We start from the raw sequence: 20,836 nt of genomic DNA on the forward strand, positions 1-20,836 counted from the left end.
CCCCTTCCCTACCCACTCCCCCACCTCACACACCCCTTACCTTCCAAACCCCACAGGCTTCTGCTCCCTGGTAGCACCCGCACCCTTCCCGCTGCAGAGGTAGCCCCTTTCTGTGGGACGCTCAGCTGGGTGTCTTGTTTGTGAGGCTGTGGGGGCTTGAGGAGAGCAGATGAAACCCTAAAATATTTAACTTAAGGGAGTCGTCTCAAATGCGTGTTGGCATTGGGGTAGCAGATGAAGGTTATACTTGGCAGTTATACTGAAGTGATTATTGACCCACAGATAGATCTGGGAGAGCTGATCAGGTCTGTATCGGCTCCCGATGTACAAAGCCTGCTGCTTTGACTTCTCAGCAGCCCCTAACCTTCCAGCAGTGGGAGATCAGATGTATGTCCTGTGGTTCTCTTCTCTCCACTAAAAAGAATGGTTCTCAGGTGGGTTCTGGCTTCCTTTGTAAACCAGACAATCAACAGAAGACCTCATCCCACTTTGGAGTCTCAAAAACAAGTTCATTGCCTCCAGCCTTGATATTTGTTCCCAGTGGTGCAGCCTGTGCGGTGGGGTCTTTGTTCACAGGCTAATGCTTCTGCTAAGGCATCTCATGCGTGTTCCTGGGTCTTCGCTGCTCTGTGGCATAGGTAGTGCGTCGTGGGGTCTGATAGTCATGGTAAAGGTTTATGAACACAGCCTGACATTGGTGGTAAATTAATGGTTTTCACGAGTGTTGTTTGCTGGGCCTTATTATGGGCCATGTTCTTGGAGTGTGTAACACGATGTTATTTCTCTAGTAGGGTAGTAAGTAAGGAGACTCAGCCTTCAGGTTTGTTATTTTACATGTGATGAATAAATCTTTAAATTCCTTCCATAGGAATTTTTATCCTGTTCCTAATATATCCAGGATTTTTAACAGCCGTGTCCCTGTTGGTTTGGTGTAGTGTCTGGTGGGATATTTCTTGTTGTGAGCCTTGAATGTTTAATTGATAATCCAGCTGGTTCTGAATGAGGCAGAGTTCATTTTCTGTAACCTTCCTGAAATGGATGTTGGCGTGAGGATGGGTGGGCATAATAGGAAGTTGCTTTCTTTTTTTGGTAAATTGGAAATTAGGTTGTGTGTCCAGCAAGCATTCTCGAAGGCCTTTAAATTTGGCCAGACACTACAGTTTTTTCCGGGACACATCTAGTTGCCAATAGTGCATGCTACAGAGACCACTGTTGCAAAAGCCTTCAAGTAAGACATCAGTTCTGGGAAAATAGAGGCTGTGGGATAACAAGAAGTTGATTGCTGTCCTCCCCTGCACTTCCTCTGTTGTGATCCTCTAGGCGGGCTGGAGGAATGGCAGAACCAGCCAGCCCTGATGCCTGGTACTTGGACAGGACATGAGGGCAGCAAGGGGTCGGTGTCTGCGTTAAATAGTGAACTAATGTCGACTTAGTAAAAGGCCAGTGATAAGAAGCATGAGTTCCAGGTTATAAACAGCATCATTTGATAGGTGGGCCATGTTTTAAGGCCTGCCTTTGGAATTTTCACATTAGTACTTGAAAATGTAAAATTGAATTAGTAGCAGGAGAGCGTGATATTTATTTCTTAAGACAAAAGCAGCAAGGGGGGCATTTGAGGTTCTGATAGGAATATTTTTAATTTCTGTGAGTAAACTAAAAATTTAATTTCAGGCCAAGTCTTGTAATTTTGTTGAGTGGACATGAATTCGAACTACGGTGAAAGTGAACTCTCATAGAGAAAAAGAGAATCTCAGATTAGTTTTGTCAAGAGCTCCGGGAACAGATGTGATTAAAACAATAAAATGGCTACTCTGGTTAAAGGTTAGAGCCAGATGGAGGGAGGCGGCTGGTTTCCAGCCCCTGAACTTTGCTCCCTTACAGGTTGTCCTTGAATAAGGCACTTAACCTTTCTGTGACTGCCTCAGTTTTGCCTCTGTAAAGTAAGGAACTAGTCTGTGTCGCTCTTATTGGGACATTTGTGAGACTGACTTACTGATAGCCAGTTGGCTGGGAGGTATTTTTAGACACAGTTTCTGACTTCAGAGACCAGGCAATGTTGGGTTACTTTTTATCTTATGGGGCAGAGTAATTCTTGGGATTGATAGAAGCATCATATGTCACAGTGTGGTTAATTTCTTCTTCTTTGTGCCTTTTTGTGGACCCGTTTCAGATTTCCTCAAGTTAATTTCTGTCTCTTGACAGGCCCTTACATCTTAGGCTGGGCAGCATACCTTTGCTAATCAAAGGCAGTCTGGAGGGAGTGACCTGCTTTAGGCTTTATTGGTTTGGCAACGTTTTAATTCTTACGCAACTCCGGGTATGTTTATGGCACTATGTAAATGTTACATAAGAACATGGAGGCTGAGAGGTGGCCAGAATGGTGCCTGTGAACACGGGAAGGTTAGACTGAGGACTTCATCTGAAAGGACCTTGGGAATCTGCAGTCAGTACAGGAAGAGGCTGTGCTTCATTTTTGTCGAAAAACCTTTTTAGATGATTGTGTCTTTCAGGTGGACTCCTGTGTTATAAATAGGTTTATTCTCCACCGGTGAGCTAATTGTAACCTTGCTACCAAAATATGAATCAGGAGATGATGATGAGGCCTGCTGCTTCCTCCAGCATGGCCTGTTGAAGCTGCTTGTTGCATTTTGGAGCACGAGTTGAATTGCGTCGCAGTCTGTTCTCATAATAACTCAGGAGTACGGGGTGTTGAGGTGGAATGGAATTCTCAGTCCACGGTGCTTGAGATCTTCTTTATTTTTGAAGGTTAAATTGGAATACTGAAGTGGCTCTTTTGTTTTAATTTTGAAATCCTTATTGTTTACTGTTCAGTTTTTGCTCAGAGCAGCCGTGAACATTAATTCTGGAATCCCGCCTCTTTGTCTCGAGTTCTTGTGCTATTTGTCTGTTACAGTAGGGTTGATGTAAGAGGGTCTTACCTCATTTTCCTCTCTGTATTCACAAGAAGAAAATCCTGGAGTCCTTTTGCTCGTCAGTTCCCCCCGATGCTGGAAGTGCTGCGGGCCTCCGGAGCCCATCAGTTCCGCCTGGCCTAGGAGTGTCCAAACCTTTGAAGGGAATCGGCTCCGGAGACGCCAGTCCCCGGCAGACTCAGCTACATTTCTGTCACTCTGCAGGGGCGGCATCACGGCCAGGTTCGAGTTCCGCTCTCGGTTTTGCTCTCCTCAGCTTCTCTCTCTCACACGTGGTTCAACCTGCGGCTGGGCCTGGAGGCAGCATCTCTGCTCTTGCCTGTTCCCTCTGCTTGCTGGCTTTTCCGTCGCAGATGAATACCGTTCCAGAGTGTAGCTTTCTTCTTCCTCTGTAGAGTCTCGGGAGCTTGGTGCAGCTGTGCAGCTGCCGTCCCCAGCAGTCTTACCTGCCCACGGGTGTCTGAGACAGCGCCACTTCAGGCAGCTCTGGTGTCCTTTTCGGGTTTTCTTCTCTCTCCACTTAGTCTGAAGCCTGCATTTGTCTCGCTGAATATTTTGAATTTAACACAATGAAAGTAACTACCTTTCCCTTTAAAGTATCAATCCCCCTAATATTTACACAATTACATATAGGAGGTTTCTTTATTCATTCGGTTGGGTATGTGCCTGGAATGGTTCTTGGCATGAGGAGGTAACAGGGAAGAAGGTGGACAAGAACCCCAAACTCTCAGGGAACTGACTGTTGCAGTGGCTCAGACCGAAAATAAATGAGTAAACACAGTTATCAGTCATGAGGGCTGTGAAGGAACTAAAACAGGATGGTGTGCTGGAGTGCGCGGTGGGGGGGGGTGCTGCCGCTTCACATCCCTGTCCGCTTCATTGTTTCATCTGTAAGATGGGGCTAATCCAGTCAGGTCGTGTTATTTGCTGTAACTGTGTTCTGTGAGGCCCACTTGAACACAGGACTCGCAAATACTGGACCACTGCTCCCGGGGGAGACACAGGGTTAGGTCCCTGCAGCTGCTGGTCACACGTTTTCATCAGCCGATCGGTACCTAACCTTGTGTTTTTCGTGTTTCTGTTTAAAGACATCTCATTTAATTTACATTGTTGATACATTAACATTGAACTCAGGGCCAAGAGCACTATAATGCATGCCTGAATGAAGCTTATTCAGTATATGTATTTTTTCTCTCGTAAGGCACGTCACTGTCTTCTCGAGCTTCGGAACACTAAGCTACTGCTCTTGGGGGCTGTTTTAAACAGTGAAATCACCAAGGAAAAACACAAAAAGCCTGGCACTGAACATACCATGAGAAGGACACATATTAACAGTATGAGCTGAAACAAGAAACCAGAGCATTGCCTTGTTCAGCCTCAGTGGGAACGTGTGCATTGGGTGACTCAAAGTTTTCACCACTGTGCATGTCTGCAAATGACCATGAAAGCACTGAGAGTATTGATTTGGGGCTTATAAATAAACTTTAGCGAGTGGGCAGATTCACAAATACGAATAACGAGAATCAACTGTATCTTGTTAAAAGCCATACAATGATTGTGGCAGAGAGAAAATTATATCGTGTGGAATTCCCAGGATTCCTGCATGGTTTCACTGAACCAAAAGTTTAATGTATACAGTTAGGAGTCCCGTTTCCAGCCTGTGAATAAACTAAACAGGTATATATATACGTATATCGAATACTGCTCTGGTGATCTAAAGGTTCCTTTAACCCTTGAGCACCTACCATATACCTGGCACTGCTGTAGGTGCGGGGATACAACAGTAAACAAAAGGAGACAAATACTTTCCTTGGTGAAGTGTACCTTCTGGCTGGTGAAATAGACAATAAAGAAATAAAATACAAGGTGATTCCGTCTACCACAGTCCCCCCCGCTGCTCTCGTCTCCCCAAGTTTCCTAGCCTTAGGTATATACACACCTTTTCCCAGTTACTTAGTCACACGTGAATGCAGGTAGTACAGTTGACGCTTGAGCAACGTGGGTATGAACTGCACGGGTCTACTTATACTTGGATTTCTTTCAGTAAATACAGACGAGTACTGTACGGTCCAAGGTTGGTTGAATCCGTGGATGCGGAACCACAGATCCAGAGGGATGATTGTTATGTTATACTTGGGTTTTTGACTCCATGGTGGTCGGTGCTCCTAACCCCTGAGTTGTTCAAGGGTCAACTGTATTGTGAAGGGGTTAATTAAATCAGTGCACCTCCAGATAGGCAGGCTGTCGTGGTAGGCCTGACCTAATCAAGCTAGCCCTTTGAAAGCAGAGCATTTTCTCAGCTGATTGCAGAAGAGGAAGGCAGAGATGCTCCAGCTGGCTTGGAAGAAAGTAAACATCCATGTATGAACTGCCCATGGGAGCCACATGAGCAGGAACTGCAGGCTGACTTCAGGAGCTGAGTGGTCCCTGGCCATCAGCGAGGAGGGAAATGGGGGCCCTTAGTCCTTCTCCCACAGGGCATTAGAGTTTGGCAGCAACGAGTGAGTTTGAGAGAGGTCCCAGCCCTAGATGAGAAAGCAGCCCCAGCTGACGTCAGTCATGCTGTGCCTGGACTTCTGACCTACAGAAACTGTGAAATAGTAAATAGGTGTTGTTTTTAAAAATGTGTGTGTGGTGAGTCAGATGGTGACATGAGGAGAAGGGAAACAGGAGAGGGAAACAACAGAACTCTCCCAAGATAGGCTTGAGGCTCCTTGAGACCTGGTACCCTGTCATCCCATGGATGGACCTTGCATGTGGAAAGAAGTCCTTTGACCACATGTGGCTTTCACCTACTGCCTGTTACCTTTTCCTAGATATTTGTGAGTGTTTGGAGGAGAGAGGATTGTGGGTGCTTTGGAGATAAATTTTTTAGATGGTTTTGATGTTTTGAGTTGAGGAATCTGTGAATTGAAGGATATTTTTTTAAATAAGTATTTGTGTTGAACCTGCCTTACCCCAAATCTTTGCATATTGTCTTGGTGTATGTTTGTATACATTACATTCTACACTTGTAGTAGATAAGCTTGAATCACATTCAGTCAATGTTCATTCCTAACACGCAGGGCCAAGCTTAATGTTGAGAGGGACACTGAGGAACGAGTCTGTCCTTTTGCCATTGAGACGTTTACACACAAATTGACTTCTGCTTGTTAGAAGAACCATAAAACCACAAAGAGCTCTGACCCTTCTCATTCACTAGGATGACAGCAGTGATAAAAGCATCTGATTTACTGAATGTATACTGTCTACTCAAGTGTTACACTGAGCCTTTGTGCTGCACCGCTTACTCTGTACAACTATTCTCTGAGGCGCTCTCATCCCCATTTTACAGATGAGAAAACTGGGACATAGAGAGGTTAAGCAGTGGGCCTAAAGTCTGTCTGACTCCAAAGCACATGCTCTAAATTCTGTACTCTACTATGTACTGTAATGACTATTAAAGTAGCTTTCTAACCAGTCCCTGCCTCCTGTCTCTCCCTTGTCATCCTCCCTACCACTGGATTTTAGTTTGGAAAGTGCACCTTCTGTGTCACTTTTATGTGGCCTCCAGGATCAACTTCAGACCCCTTAGCCTGGCATCACAATCCATGCAGTCTGGCCTAGTCTCCCTTACTGCTCTTTTCTCTGACTGGAGCCATGGCATTGTTGTCACATCTATTTACTTTGGACCTAACATGCCTTGTGCTTTTCTTGGTCTTGGCCTTCTCTTCTTAGCCAAATCCAAATCCAGCCATCCTCCGGTGTGGGACCCACTTTGTCTTCCTCCTGTGCCCCAGCCAGTGACTCCATCCTCTCTGCTTTTCTCTTTGGTCCATATCAGTGGTATAGAGGTTCACACTGGTTTATAGTTTTCTGCTTCTCCCACTCTCGCTTCTCTACCCCCTAAAAATTGATGCTAGGAGCTACCTTATTTTTCTTTATATGTCTTTGTCCTATCACAGAGCCTTGCGTATTTTAAGTACTTAATAATTTAATTGAATTCATTCATTTCTTTTCCATCCTTTCAGCAAAATCCTAGGTAAATAATTCTAGTTCTGTCCTGCTGTAATTTTTTTGTCTCCTGTTTTTATCCCAGTCTCTCAAAATGCTGCAGACATTTGTGAGTTACTTGGGACATCCTAATCACACTTCCTACCTCACCTCTTGCATCTCTGTTTGTTCTACTCTGTTTATTCTACCACCTACCCATTTTATTCCAGCCAGATGAACTTGATCTCAGCCTCTTTAGTTTTATTCTCCGTCCTGGCTGATTTTGTTTTCTCCTTCATTGTCCCAATTGCCTGAAACAATCATTCCTATCCCTCAAAACTGTGATGTACACTGTGGCCTCTCTACACATCCATAGTATAGTAAGTAGGTCAGGAAGCAAATAGGACTACCACGGATAAATACCCTCCCCTGCTCTAATGAGCCACGAGTATGTCTGCTTAAGTACAACAAAGAAAGAAAACAGAATGGTTGTGCATGTCAATATAAACTTGTCAGTAAAGGAGAAATACCAAGTTACTAGTAGGCAGTCTGAATGTGACAGCTGAGTCTGTACACTTAGGTCCCAGGAACACTGGACATGCTCTGTCATAGTGATGCCACTCCTTCTAGCTTTACCTTGACATTCTCCTGGGCAGCAGGTGGGCCCTTGCTAGATGTTCAGGCATTTACAGTCAGCCATAAGTTAAGTCGCAGTGACAGGTCTCCTTAGCATAAACATCAAACGTCTTTTTTGAGTGAGAACAAAGCTTTCATTCTCTAGACCTGAGGCTTAAGGGTGAACTTGTTTGAACAGCTCTCTGGGGTTGGGTTTGTCTCCAAGTAGAATGTCAGAAAGGCAGTTTGTAGAATAGATATAGTGTGGAGCTGGCTTTTCAAACACCTTTCTCTTATGCAAAACCCACTCTGAGACCTTTTCCCAGATTGAAATTAAATACCAAGCTTATCAAATGTCTTATTGTTAAATCTGTGCGTTTTTTCCCCGCGTCATACAAATAGCTTCCTTTATTAAGTCAGTTACATTTTTTTCATAAGTGCTTTTTTACCAGTATACTTTTTGGATGTTTTAGATACCACCAACTACACATGTAAAATTTGACTTTATTATGGCTCTTGGGTACTTAAGAGTTCTTGTTTTGTTTTATTTTAGTGTAGTTTTACAATCTAATTCTGATGATTGTGAAAGCTGGAAGTGCAACTTGAGTCTTTGTTAGCAATAGCATCTGATTGCTGTATTTTAATGCAGCAGGACTTTTCTGCCTGGTACTGTGTCAGTTCCGCAGCCTCACCCGCTGTCTTCTCCCCAGCCCCCCACCCCCCCGGAGAAACAAACATTACCTCTACTTTGTGATAGTTTAGTGCCAGACACCTCCATTTTTAAACCCGATTCAAGATTTTCATAAACATTTTGGCAGTTGTCTAAATCAGTAGTTACTGAACAACTTTTTTCTTTCTTTTTAAAAAAAAAAATTATTTATTTTTGTATTTAGCCGCGTTGGGTCTTCGTTGCTGCTCGCGGGCTTTCTCTAGTTGCAACGAACGGGGGCTGCTCTTCGTTGCGGTGCGCGGGCTTCTCATCGCGGTGGCTTCTCTTGTTGCGGAGCACGGGCTCTAGGCTCGCGGGCTTCAGTAGTTGTGGCTCGCAGGCTCTAGAGCGCAGGCTCAGTAGTTGTGGAGCATGGGCTTCGTTGCTCCGCAGCACGTGGGAACTTCCCGGACCAGGGCTTGAACCCGTGTCCCCTGCATTGGCAGGCGGATTCTTAACCACTGCGCCCCCAGGGAAGCCCTTTCTTTTTTCTTTCTGTCTTCTTAAAGCAGTAAAACTCTTTCAAAAATGAAAATGTAGACAGGTATATAAAACGGATAAAAGCATGTCCACTCTGGCAGAGCCCCTTCCCTCTCAGATTGCTAGGCTGAGATCTGTTGAATGAGACTTATTAATCATGGTGCTATTTGCTGATCCCTGTGCTGGATACCAGTGAGAAAAGAAGAGGAGGACACTGGTTCCCTCCTTTAGGAGTTTGCAGTTTCCCTCCTTTAGGAGTTTGCAGGTTCCTGGGACATCTGAGAGCCTAGGGACTTGGGAAGGACACTGTACCTCCATTTTTTTGGGTATATGCTCGTGTTAGGTTTTTGTTGTTATTGTTTTGTAATTGAGATTATAAAATTGAGGTTATAAAATTGACATACTATTTTACAGAGATTTATGGTATTTAAAAAATTGTGGTAAAACACATACAACCATTTTTAACACATACAACCATTTTAAAGTGTATAATTCAGTGGTGTTAAGTACCTTCATAATGGTACACAAACCGTCACCACTCTCTAGTTCCAGAACTTTTTCTTTACCCTGAAGGAAACCCAGTAACCCATTAAGCCAGCATTCCCCATCTTCTCCCCCAAGCCCCTAACAACCACTAATAATGCTTTCTGGATGTTTAATATAAATGGACTCATACAGTATGTGGCTTCTTTCAGTTAACATAATGTTTCAGAGTTCATCCACAGTGTAGTGCATATCAGTAGTTTATTCCTCTTTATAGCTGTATAGTACTCCATCATATGAATATACCACATTTTGTTTATCCTTTCTATGTTTGGTGGACATTTGGGTTTCCACCTTTTGACGGTTGTGAATAGTGCTGTTATGAACATTCGAGTACAAGTTTTTGTTTAAACACTTGTTTTCAATCTTCTGGATATACACCTAGGAGTGGAATTGCTGGGTTATATGGTAATTCAATGTTTAACTTACCGAGGAACCATCAAACTGTTCTCTATAGTGGCTGCACCGGTTTATGATCCTACTGTCAGTGTATAGGGTCCCAGTTTCCTCTGAGTCTGCACCAACACTTTCTTATGGCCTTCCTAGTGGGTGTGAAGTGGTTTTGATTTACATTTGAATTTGAAATTCATTTGCATTTGAGATGATGTTAAACATCTTTTCATGTACTTTTTGGTCATTTGTATATCTTTGGAGAGATGTCTGTTCAGGTCCTTTGCCCGTTTTAAAATTATTTTTTGTCGTTGTTGAGGTTTTTTTAAATATAAATTTATTTATTTATTTATTTTTGGCTGCGTTGGGTCTTTGTTGCTGCACGCGGGCTTTCTCTAGCTGTGGCGAGCGGGGGCTACTCTTCCTTGCGGTGAACGAGCTTCTCATTGTGGTGGCTTCTCTTGTTGTGGAGCACAGGCTCTAGGTGCGTGGGCTTCAGTAGTTGTGGCACGAGGCCTCAGTAGTTGTGGCACGGGGGCTCAGTAGTTGTGGCTCGCTGGCTCTAGAGTGCAGGCTCAGTAGTTGTGGTGCACAGGCTTAGTTGCTCTGCTGCATGTGGGATCTTCCCGGACCAGGGCTCAAACCCGTGTCCCCTGCATTGGCAGGCGGATTCTTAACCACTGCGCCACCAGGGAAGCCCTGTTGTTTAGTTTTAAGAGTTCTTTACATATTCTGGGTGCAAGACCATTACTAGATACATGATTTGCAAATATTTTCTCCCATTCTGTAGGTTCTCTTTTCTTCACTCTTTTGATATTGTCCTTTGAGACACAGAAATTTTTTAATTTGGTGAAGGCCAATTCATCTATTTTTCTTTTGTTGCTTGCATTTTGGGTGTGATATCTAGGAGACTGTTGCCAAATCCAAGGTCATGAAGATATACCCCTATTTTCATTTTAAAAGTTTTAGAAGTTTTCAAATATAAGTTTTAGCTCTTATATTTAGGTCTTTGACTTACTTTGAGTTAATTTTTGTATATGGTATGAAGTAACGGTCCAACTTTATTCTTTTGCATGTGGATTTCTGGTTGTCCAGCACCGTTTGTTGAAGACTAGTCTTGCCACCCCCAAAATGTTGTAGACACTCTTGTGGAAAATCGGTTGATGATAGATATATAGATTTGTTTCTGGACTCTCAATTCTATTCCATTGATTTATAGTCTGTACTTCAGGGAGTACCATACTGTTTTGATAACTGTAGCTTTGTAGTAAGTTTTAAATCAGGATGTGTGAGCCCTCCGACTTTGTTCTCTTTCTCTTTTTTTTTCCTCCCAAGATCATCTTGGCTATTCAGGATCACAGAGTTGTGTAGAATTGTAGTCTTTGTTCTATCCCAAGTAAGCTGTAGGGAGTTTGGATAGGGTCCACGGAAGAATAATTAAAATAATCATGGGTTGTAATAGGCTGTTCTTATCAGTTTGGCCTGCCTGATGGATGCTGTCATCTGGTAAGATGAGGGCTCAGAGGCAGCTTATGATCAAGTTGTAAAATCATGAAGAGGAAGGGTGGCACGGGCTATTTGGGCACCACATTTTAGCTCCTGTAGAGCTAGGAGGTTGCCCAGTGAGGCTTGGAAGAGGCAGGTTTAGTGTCCCTAAATGGGACACTGTTCCACGCTAAATTGATGAAACTTACCATCCCCAAGGAACATATACATAAGCTAAAAATCATAGATACTGTAGCTTTAAAACATTCGTGGACCTTCATCTACCAGGACAAAGGTGGGTGTTTTGCAGCATGCCTCTTACCTTTTGAGGTCGGTGCCCCCACCCTGCTCCTCCCACATCCTGTCCCCCGGTGATGTGGATTGAGTGGCTGTGAGTTTAGTCCTGGATGGTGGTTCTTGGGAATTTCCAGTGAGCAACAGCCTTACTGTATCCTCCTAGAGTATGCCGTGGGCAGGAGAGAGGGGCCTGCGGTGGGGTTGCCTTTGCTCAGGCCCAGTGTGTTAGTGCCTACATAACATGCAGTGAGACAGAGTCTGCCCAGGTTGGGACTTGTCAGCCTTCCTCCAGACACATCCTGTCTCACAAATCATATTTGCTTTGACATCCTACCACAGACCGCCTTCTAATCATACTTTGGAACCACGTTCAAATCCTGCCAAAATGTCTTTAGTTCAGGTTTGACTAGCTTGTTAGTAACAAAATGCTGTGCTAGTGAGAATTTCACTCTGACCACTTTTTAACTTGGCTTTTCTGTAGATTGATTTTGTTACTCTTCTGCTATTGGCTTTCCTAATTGTGTTGTTTCTACTACGTAACTCTTTGGTGATGGAACACTGAGAGTTTTAGGTATGTGTTGTTTATGTACACATGTGCAGTAGGCGGATTTCACCTGATGAGTCACTATGAAGCAGATTATAAAGGGCTGTTATCATTAGTCCAGATTTAACTTTTCAAAGAAATCAAAATTAGGTTTGTGATTTAGTGTACTAGTAAAGTTTTAGTAAATTCAGGTGTTGTGTAATTTTATTGTCACTTTGTTTCAATGAAAAATGAATATTAACAGAAGACAATTTAAAGACTAGTCTGTCTTTAAAGTTCAGGAAAAGGTATATGGAATTAAAGCAGAACTTCCCAGTGTTGAATCAGTGATCCAGACAATGTGAATTTAAAAACAAACTAGATTCAGATTTCAAGTGGAGGATTTTAGAGGTCATCTGGTTCAGCCCCTGCTTTCTGGTTAATGGTGAGGAAAATGAGGTTCAGGAAGGTTAAATGAATTGCCCAAAACCACGCGACCAGTTACTGGCAGAGCTGAGACTCAAACAGCAGTTCCTTGCTGTGGTCTTGCTGTCACTTGGCACTTCCTAATTAGTGGTTAGAGAGACACATTGTACGTGGATGTGTTTACTTGAGTTTTACATTGAAGGGAGGGATGAAAATTCATTGAGCATCTATTTGCTAAGCACTTTTTAAATCTCTTATTTCATGTAATTCTTACATAGTCCTGTGAACTAATTAACAGTCCCACTTTACAGATTAGGCAGCTGGGGTGCAGGAAGGTTACTAACTTGCTCAAGGCCATGTGACTAACACTAGAGCTGGTATTTGAGCCCTGGGTCTGTGTGGCCTGTTCCTGCCTTGATGCTCTGCTGTGGCTCTAGTGAGAGTAACTGAAACCTCTGCAGGGGTGTGGGCAGTAGTGATGGTTATTGCAAAAATAGCTTTTTCAGACTTCTCACTCTGTAAAAGCAGAGATGTACACAGATGTGAGCAGTCTTCTCAAGAGTACCCACGGCACTTAGCAGATGTGGGCTGATCTTCATACCATCTCTGTAACATAAATGGTATTTTCTGGCTGAGCGGCCGAGGCCCAGATAGAGTCAGGGGCTTATTGCCCAATTCCCTTATCACAAAGCCGCATGGCCCTGCTCCCAGTTCCGTCCTTCGTCCCGTCTAGCATAGATTTCACCACTTTTGTTCTTTCCTGTCTTACACCAAGATTGTTTAAGTACTTCCCAAAAATAATGAGCCGCGTGTGGGTGTGCTCGTTCTCCAGAATGAATCACTGTGAAAGAGGCCGTGAACCAAGGAAAGGAGAGTGCGTGTCTGGGAGCAGGGGCTCTGCTTCCCTGCCTGCTAATTGACGGACTCTGAAGTGAGCTGCTTTTCCAAAGGCGGCTGCGGGTCTGGCCCGCGTGTCCCACTGTGCTCAGAATAGCCCTCTGGGAGTTGTTCGCTTTCCCTTCTTGCTTCCCAAAATAGACCTGAGGCTGTTCTCATCGCCGGACGTCGGGGCGCGTGTACTGAGAGGTGTGCGCGCCACGGGGACCCCTTTTGTGCCTGAATGTCCCCATTGACACAAAGAGGAATGGGCGTTTGCACTCGTGGATGAGTAGTCAGGACTCCAGGGTGAGTCAAAGAGGTTTGGGCTGAGTGTTCTGAGGGTCGCAGAAGTAAATCTCAGTTAGCAAAGAAGAAGGAAATTTAGGAGGAATTTACTTTTCAAGTTCCTTTTATGTTTGGGATCCTAGTCTAAAGGGTGCCTGCTTTAAACTTCCTGCCTTTAAAATATAACACTACCCGAGCCCTTCAGCAGGTAGCTGCGTGTTTTGGAATTTCTCCCAGAAGAAAGGGTTCTGATCAGACGCTGTGAGAAAAATCCCACAGGCGGTGCAGTGAAGATCCACACCGTCCATTTACCTGTCTGTGCTCGCCCTCCTTTGTTTCCTTGGTGGGGATGGCAAGGATTGTGTCACAGAAAGCCTGGGGAAGGAGGGGGTTGGACCCTGAGATATTTAGAATCTGTCTTTGGACTTGAAAAGCCAGGAGATGCCTTCCAGTGTTTTAGAGGAAGAGACAAAGATAGACTGTTTACAGCCGAAAGGGGTGAGTTACAACAGGCTGGTTTTTCACGGGACTGGTCATAAATGTCTCTTCTCCAGGGGCCATGGTTTGAATATGTTCCCTCTTGGGATCCAGATAGTATTCGCTTAGTGTCCAGTCGGGGCCTCGGGTGGGCCCTGCCACCTGCATCCCCGCTGGGCGAATGCTTTGTTCAGCACTGTGAGTCCCAACCTCAGTATCCTAGTGGCTCAAGCCGCCCTCCTGCCCATCCCAAGGGGTCAGGGCTGGGTTAGGCTCATGGGAGACAGTGCTGGGGAGAACCAACGGCTGCTGTCTGTACTATTCTTGTTAGACGGATAAATAAAGGATTTCAGATTCCAGGGCTGCCGAGCTGGCTTTCAGAGGCACCAAATTCATTTACAGTAATTTCCTGTCAACAGTGCACACTTAGGGATAATACACACCCAGCCAAACTCACTAGTTCCAGAGATGATTGTGTGCACTACCTATTTGAAAGAAAAAAAATTATATATATATATACATACACACACACACATACACATATTACTTTTAAAAGTGATATCCAGGGCTTCCCTGGTGGCGCAGTGGTTAAGAATCCACCTGCCAATGCAGGGGACACGGGTTCAAGCCGTGGTGTGGGAAGATCCCACATGCTGCAGAGCAACTAGACCCGTGCACCACAACTACTGAGCCTGTGCTCTAGAGCCCGTGAGCCACAACTACTGAGCCCGTGTGCCACAACTACTGAGCCTGCGCTCTAGAGCCCGTGCTCCTCAACAAGAGAAGCCACTGCAATGAGAAGCCTGCACACCGCAACGAAGAGTAGCCCCCGCTCGCCACAACTAGAGAAAGCCCGCGCACAGCAACAAAGACCCAATGCAGCCAAAAATAAATAAATAAGATAAATAAATTTTTTAAAAAATAATAAATAATAAAATAAAGTGATATCCAGTGGTCTTTCAGAATGGGTTAGATTTATTGAGCACTTTCTATGCATTAGCTCATTTAATCCTCACAATGACTGTATGAGGTAGGCACTAATATTATCTTATTTGGAGGGTGTTCTTTTTGCCCCCTCTTGAGAGGGGCACCTGCTGGGGACTAAAGGATGGAGGAGGTTGTTGGACTAGTCGGGAAGCTTTTCAAAGGAAGTGACGTTTAAGCTGAATCTTAAAGAACTTGTAAGCGTTAGCTAGGAAAAAAAGCATTGCAGCAAAAGCATGTGTGAGAGCACGCACACTGCATTCAGGAAACTGTGGGCGTTCCTGGTGCAGAGAAAGGAGATGGGGTTGATGATGGCTCCAGGGAACCCGGGTGGTGTCAGCTGGAGTGTGTGGGGAGAGGGGTCCTCTAGTCTCCGAAGGGAAGGTACCTTCCTCCCATCCTCAGGCTTTCCTAGCCACAAAACAATTTTTTTTTAATAAGTCAAAGTCTAAAAGTTAAAAAGGCAGTTCCTCTGTTTCTTGTAGGCATAAACTAGAGCACTTAGAGGACAATGGTGGGACCCAGAAACCCTTGTTGTGAGCAGAATAAACAGGTGCAAAGGTTGGGCCCCCACTGACGATGTCATCTTTCTGGGCCCATCTCTATAAAAGCGCCTTATTTTGGAACATCAAGTATGCTGGGGGATTGTATTCTAAGTCTGGAAAAGGACCTGGGATAAGACCTCACCATTGATGTCAGTGTCCGCTCCCAAATTTCCCACAGCTCTGCTCTGTGCGTGCACCAGCTGCTTACAGGCCAACTACACGTGTGAGACAGATGGGGCCTGCATGGTTTCCATTTTCAACCTGGACGGGATGGAGCACCATGTGCGCACCTGCATCCCCAAAGTGGAGCTGGTCCCCGCCGGGAAGCCCTTCTACTGCCTGAGCTCCGAGGACCTGCGCAACACGCACTGCTGCTACACTGACTTCTGCAACAAGATCGACCTGAGGGTGCCCAGCGGTGAGTGGACACCCTTGTTGGACTATTGGCTCATCGTGGAGGTAGGGCACCCCTGTCATTTTCATCCTTCTCTACTCTGCCCCCACCCCTTTGTTGGAGGATAGGTAAAGGTGCCTTTTTGATGCTCCCGGAGGTGACACGGGATGGCATTCCTCCCAGGTCCGGGCTGTAGATTCGAGGACGGGGGAAACAGATTGTCGAGTGAGCCACAGAGGTGAAAGCTGCGATTTGGGTCGTGGCTGAGGAGCCATTGGCGGCTGGTGAGATGTGGAAGAGCCAGGCAGGGGTCCCCACGGGAGGGCCTGGGGCTGATCCCGAAGGAGGCGGCCCCTAAGCCATGTGAAGGAAGCTTCTGGCGTGATGGTGATGGCAAAATGGGAAGAGGGACTAGAGCAGGAAAGGACGGCCATCAAGGCTGAGGAGTATTAGACACCACCCTTCGCAGGTCCGCCACTTAGGAGGTGTGACTGGGGAGATGAGAGGAGGAAGAGAGAGACCGGGCCGAGCTTCAGGAGGCTGTCACAAGTGGGGGAGCAGAACATGGCAGGTGCCTGGGGCGTGGAGGTGGGAAGAGCGCCATGAAATGCTGTGAAATTACGGAGTGGGTTGTGGGTTTGGCTGTTGCAAAGGGTACCTTAACTAGAGAGGTTTGTATCTGAGAGCATCCGGGCAGATACAGAGCCCAGTAAGACCAGAGAGATCAAGGGCACCTTGAACACAGGGAGAGGAAAAGGGCGTTTCCACCTGGAGGGAGGAGCCGGGGAAAAATGAGGCCGTGGCGTTCCCTCATTTTTACTCTGTTCTTTCCCTCTCCTCTCTCACCTGACCCAGGTCACCTCAAGGAGCCTGAGCACCCCTCCATGTGGGGCCCTGTGGAGCTGGTGGGCATTATTGCCGGCCCAGTGTTCCTCCTGTTTCTCATCATCATCATTGTTTTCCTTGTCATTAACTATCATCAGCGCGTCTATCACAACCGCCAGAGGCTGGACGTGGAGGACCCCTCGTGTGAGATGTGTCTCTCCAAGGACAAGACGCTCCAGGATCTCGTCTACGACCTCTCCACGTCGGGGTCTGGCTCAGGTACCACTTCTTCAGGCCTCGTGTCTGCTGTCGGCCTCCATCACTGCCTTCCAGCAGGATGGAGTGTTCAGGAAGAAGGCTGGCCATTTGCTTTCATAATTCCCCTTCTTTGGGAGTCTGACACGTAATAAGATAAGATAGTGGGGTTCACAGAAAATCTTTCATTCTCTGGAATTCCAAAGGTCAGGTGCAAAGCTCTCCATTCCAGGATCCCTGCCTCTCCAAGTCTTGTAACCGTACAGCTATTAAAATTCACCTGGTTCCACCTGAGCAGTGGAGTACTCAGTTTCAGGGCCCCTTTTGAGAAACGGGAGTGTGCCGGGTTCCTGTGAGGTGGTGGCAGCTAATCATTGATCTGCGAGCAACCGCAGGGGAGTTTAAGGACACCGAGTAAAGCCGAGAGCCTGGCTTGGGTGAATCATTGACTTGTGCCAGTTGCCCAAGGGTTTTTGGTGGCGGTTGAAATAAAGGCAGCTGGGGCCTCCAGCATGGCGTCAGCACCACTTCCAGAGCTGCCTGTTAGTGACCAAGCCTTTCTTAGGTGGACCTTGACTTGAGACTAGAATTTAGGATAAAGGGAGTTGGGTCGTCTCAGTCTCAGGGTAGAGCTCAGCTAGCTAGTAGATGTGGCTATGACTGCAAAAGAGTCTTTTTATGAAGACAAACAATTATTTTAGTGACGGTGGTATTCTGTTCCTATAGAAAAAAATCATCCACAAAGGTCACTGTTGCCATTCTAACTAAGACAGACAGGATCATATTTGTGAGAGCTTTGTGCGTGTTTATGTATGTCTTCTCGCCATGTGACAAGACTCCTCTGTAGGGAAATTATGCCGCCATCAGTCATGGCCAGACATCCCTTCTTGAGCACAGGAATACTTTGAGCTCTGACATCTCCTGAGTTTCTGTGGTTTTGCCTTTATTAAGCTCTGCAGTAGAGAGTGCCAAGATGATGGATATATTTAAAAGCTGCATATTTTTGGAAGAGAGAAAATATATGGCTTGTTCTTTGCTGAAGGAGGGTAGGGCAGTGGTTAGAACTGACTGACTCTGTGACTTCACTTGCTGCTGGAGGAGGGCTGCTCGGGGTTTTTGGAGTCTTTTTTAAGATTAGGATTAGCTGAGGTTAGGGCAGGTCCAGGGCAGTTACCCGGTCATCTGGAGTAAAATGATTAATAACTGTTCCTCTCCGGATGGTTTAGTCCATTCTTAATTCAGAGTACACAAAGCTTCCAAGGTGCTGGGGTTTTAATTCTGTGGACTTAAAGTAATAAGTCCTTGCTGGTTTGTTTTTTTTTTGTGGTACGCGGGCCTCTCACTGTTGTGGCCTCTCCCATTGCGGAGCACAGGCTCCGGATGCACAGGCTCAGTGGCCATGGCTCACGGGCCCAGCCGCTCTGCGGCATGTGGGATCCTCCCGGACCGGGGCACGAACCCGCGTCCCCTGCATCGGCAGGCAGACTCTCAACCACTGCGCCACCAGGGAAGCCCAGTCCTTGCTGTTTGTGTGACTTTCAATTCACACTAACAAGTATGCATTGGATACCCTCTGGGTGATACAGGGTGAACAAAATGAGAAAGAGGCCGAGCCAGGATGGGAGAGAAGAGATTGTGGAGAGGGTCTCACAGAGGAGGTCGTGTCTAAAGGGGTCATGAGTCCGACGTTTTGAGAGTGGTAAGAGGGCAGGGAACATTCCAGGCCAAGGGAAAACCCTTGAGCAAAAGGACAGAAAGGCATGAATGCTCATTGGGTGTTTAGGGAATGATCAAGAGGCCAGCACGGTGTCCCCAGGCCAGGGTGGGAAAGCCTTGGGCTGCTGTGCTTTATGCCCCCTGTTGGGGAGGGCAGGGCAAGGCCGGTGAGCTGGGAGGCACAGAGGCCCACTGGAAATCTTTCAAAGGAGGGCCGGGACAAGGGCCAGCGAGGGGGGACCTGGAGAAGAGGGGGCTAGATTGAGAAGCATTTGGTGGCTCTGTACTGTGGGAGTTAAAAGCATAAACCTTAGAGTCAGTCTTAGATGCTTTGCCGTTTACAGCTTGTAGGAATTCGAATGAGTTACTTAACCTTCCCTTTTGATGCTTAGTTTTCTCATTTGTAAAATGGGCATAATAACAACACCTACCGTATAGGTGGTTGTGAGGAAATGAGATCATTTATGCAAGTGCCTCCTGCATAGTATTAAACATACAGTACACAACTTAGGGGTTAATGACACGTTTATTTGTTTGGTCAGGGAGAGGGGGAGAGTTAAGAGTCACGATTGTGGGTGTGATTGGAGAGACAGGGAGACACTGCATGGGTCAAATGAGGCGATAAACGAGTCCTATAAAGACAGTAAATGTAATCTTAGGATAAGCCTGGGTCGCCCCTTGTCCTGCATCTGGAGCTCCCAGTGAGCAGAACTTTGATCTCCCCGGAGAGAGGTGGGAGCCTGGTGGGCCCTGACCACACGTCGGCTTTCATGGGCCACGCAGCACTGCCCTCCAGTGGCCAATGAGCGGAGCAGCCAGAGGCGGCCCCCAGCACTCAAACCTCCGCTTTCCTCTTCCACATAAAGCAGCTGTAGGTGGATTGGCCCCCCGGAGGCTGGCTGAAGAGTTAGTAAATCCGGTCAGACATTTATATTCAGATCTGTCGTCTGTACTAACTGGGAGGAGAAATCGCCTAGATGAGGAGGAGCTAATCGTATACATTGCCCCGTCCTCGCTCACTCACTCTCAGTGCTGCACAGCTTAGACTTCCGGAGGATTACCTGGACGTGATGTAGGGGCAGCCGAGCTCTCTGTGGTCAGTGGACCAGTGTAGAACGGAGGCACTGTGATAAGGGCTTTTCCAGTGCGGCGGTGAGAGTGGGCTTTGCAAAGTTCAGCAAATGCACAAATGTCTGCTTTCTTTCCACTCTTTGGCCCGTAGGGTTACCCCTTTTTGTCCAGCGCACAGTGGCCCGAACCATCGTTTTACAGGAGATTATTGGCAAGGGCCGGTTTGGAGAAGTGTGGCGCGGCCGCTGGAGGGGTGGTGACGTGGCTGTGAAAATATTCTCTTCTCGTGAAGAGCGGGCTTGGTTCCGGGCAGCAGAGATATACCAGACAGTCATGCTGCGCCATGAAAACATCCTTGGGTTTATTGCTGCTGACAATAAAGGTAAAGGGCTGGGTTTGGATACAGGGTGTCCCAAAGCCAACAGTAGTCCCAGATGGAGGAGTGACTGCGGAAACTGAACGGTTGTGGGACAGCACAGTTTTGTTTGCCTTTATAGTTATTACCCATAGCAAGAGGATCTGAGTAAGGCGATGGTTTTCAAGCTTCTCTTCTATGAAAAGCTTGTACAGAAATCCAGGTTATTAAGGAAGGAAATAAGCAGTTATTAAGCAGATAAGTAACCCCCCATCCTACCTGCTCACTTTCCCTTCTGTGATACTCCCAAACCCACCCCTAGGGTAGTCCCTGCAGGGGCTCCAGTAAATTTACCTTCATTCCGGTTGGAAGGATGAAGGGTGGCTTCAACCCCTGCCAGGAAAGGATGGCCCTGGAAAAGCATGCGATCCACACTGTGTGACAGACCAGCATCATACACACTATTGCAGTGGAGCGGGTGCAGCAGAGACACGGCCTGCCTCCCCCGAGGTGCTCCCCCGTGGCCTTCAAGCTCAGCTTTTGGTCCGCTTGTACCCGAAGTTCCTTATTTCCTCCTCCCTCTTTCTGCTGATTTTGCTGTAGTTTTTGAGTCTCTCTCGTGTGCCCAGGCATGCGCTCATTTTTTTTTTTTTTTTTTTTTTTTTTTTGTGTTTTGC

General features: G+C 46.3%; 1 protein-coding gene across 3 annotated transcripts in view; it reads left to right on the plus strand.

Moving 5' to 3' along the window:
* The first annotated feature begins 579 nt into the window (after positions 1-579).
* Positions 580-20,836, plus strand: part of ACVR1B (activin A receptor type 1B) — a 31,365-nt gene continuing 11,108 nt past the window's right edge. The window contains exons 1-4 of one of the 3 annotated variants that reach the window (XM_007452332.1): positions 580-700; positions 15,722-15,961; positions 16,793-17,041; positions 19,956-20,186. In XM_007452332.1, the coding sequence (XP_007452394.1) occupies positions 15,787-15,961; positions 16,793-17,041; positions 19,956-20,186 (655 nt within the window). In that variant the 5' untranslated portion in view covers positions 580-700; positions 15,722-15,786. Of the gene's footprint in view, positions 701-15,721; positions 15,962-16,792; positions 17,042-19,955; positions 20,187-20,836 lie in introns of those variants that run through there. The other 2 variants (XM_007452333.1, XM_007452334.1) reach the window with 2 other exon arrangements.

Source organism: Lipotes vexillifer, unplaced genomic scaffold (assembly GCF_000442215.2).
Source record: "Lipotes vexillifer unplaced genomic scaffold, Lipotes_vexillifer_v1.1 scaffold422, whole genome shotgun sequence".
Taxonomy (NCBI): Eukaryota; Metazoa; Chordata; class Mammalia; order Artiodactyla; family Lipotidae; genus Lipotes; species Lipotes vexillifer.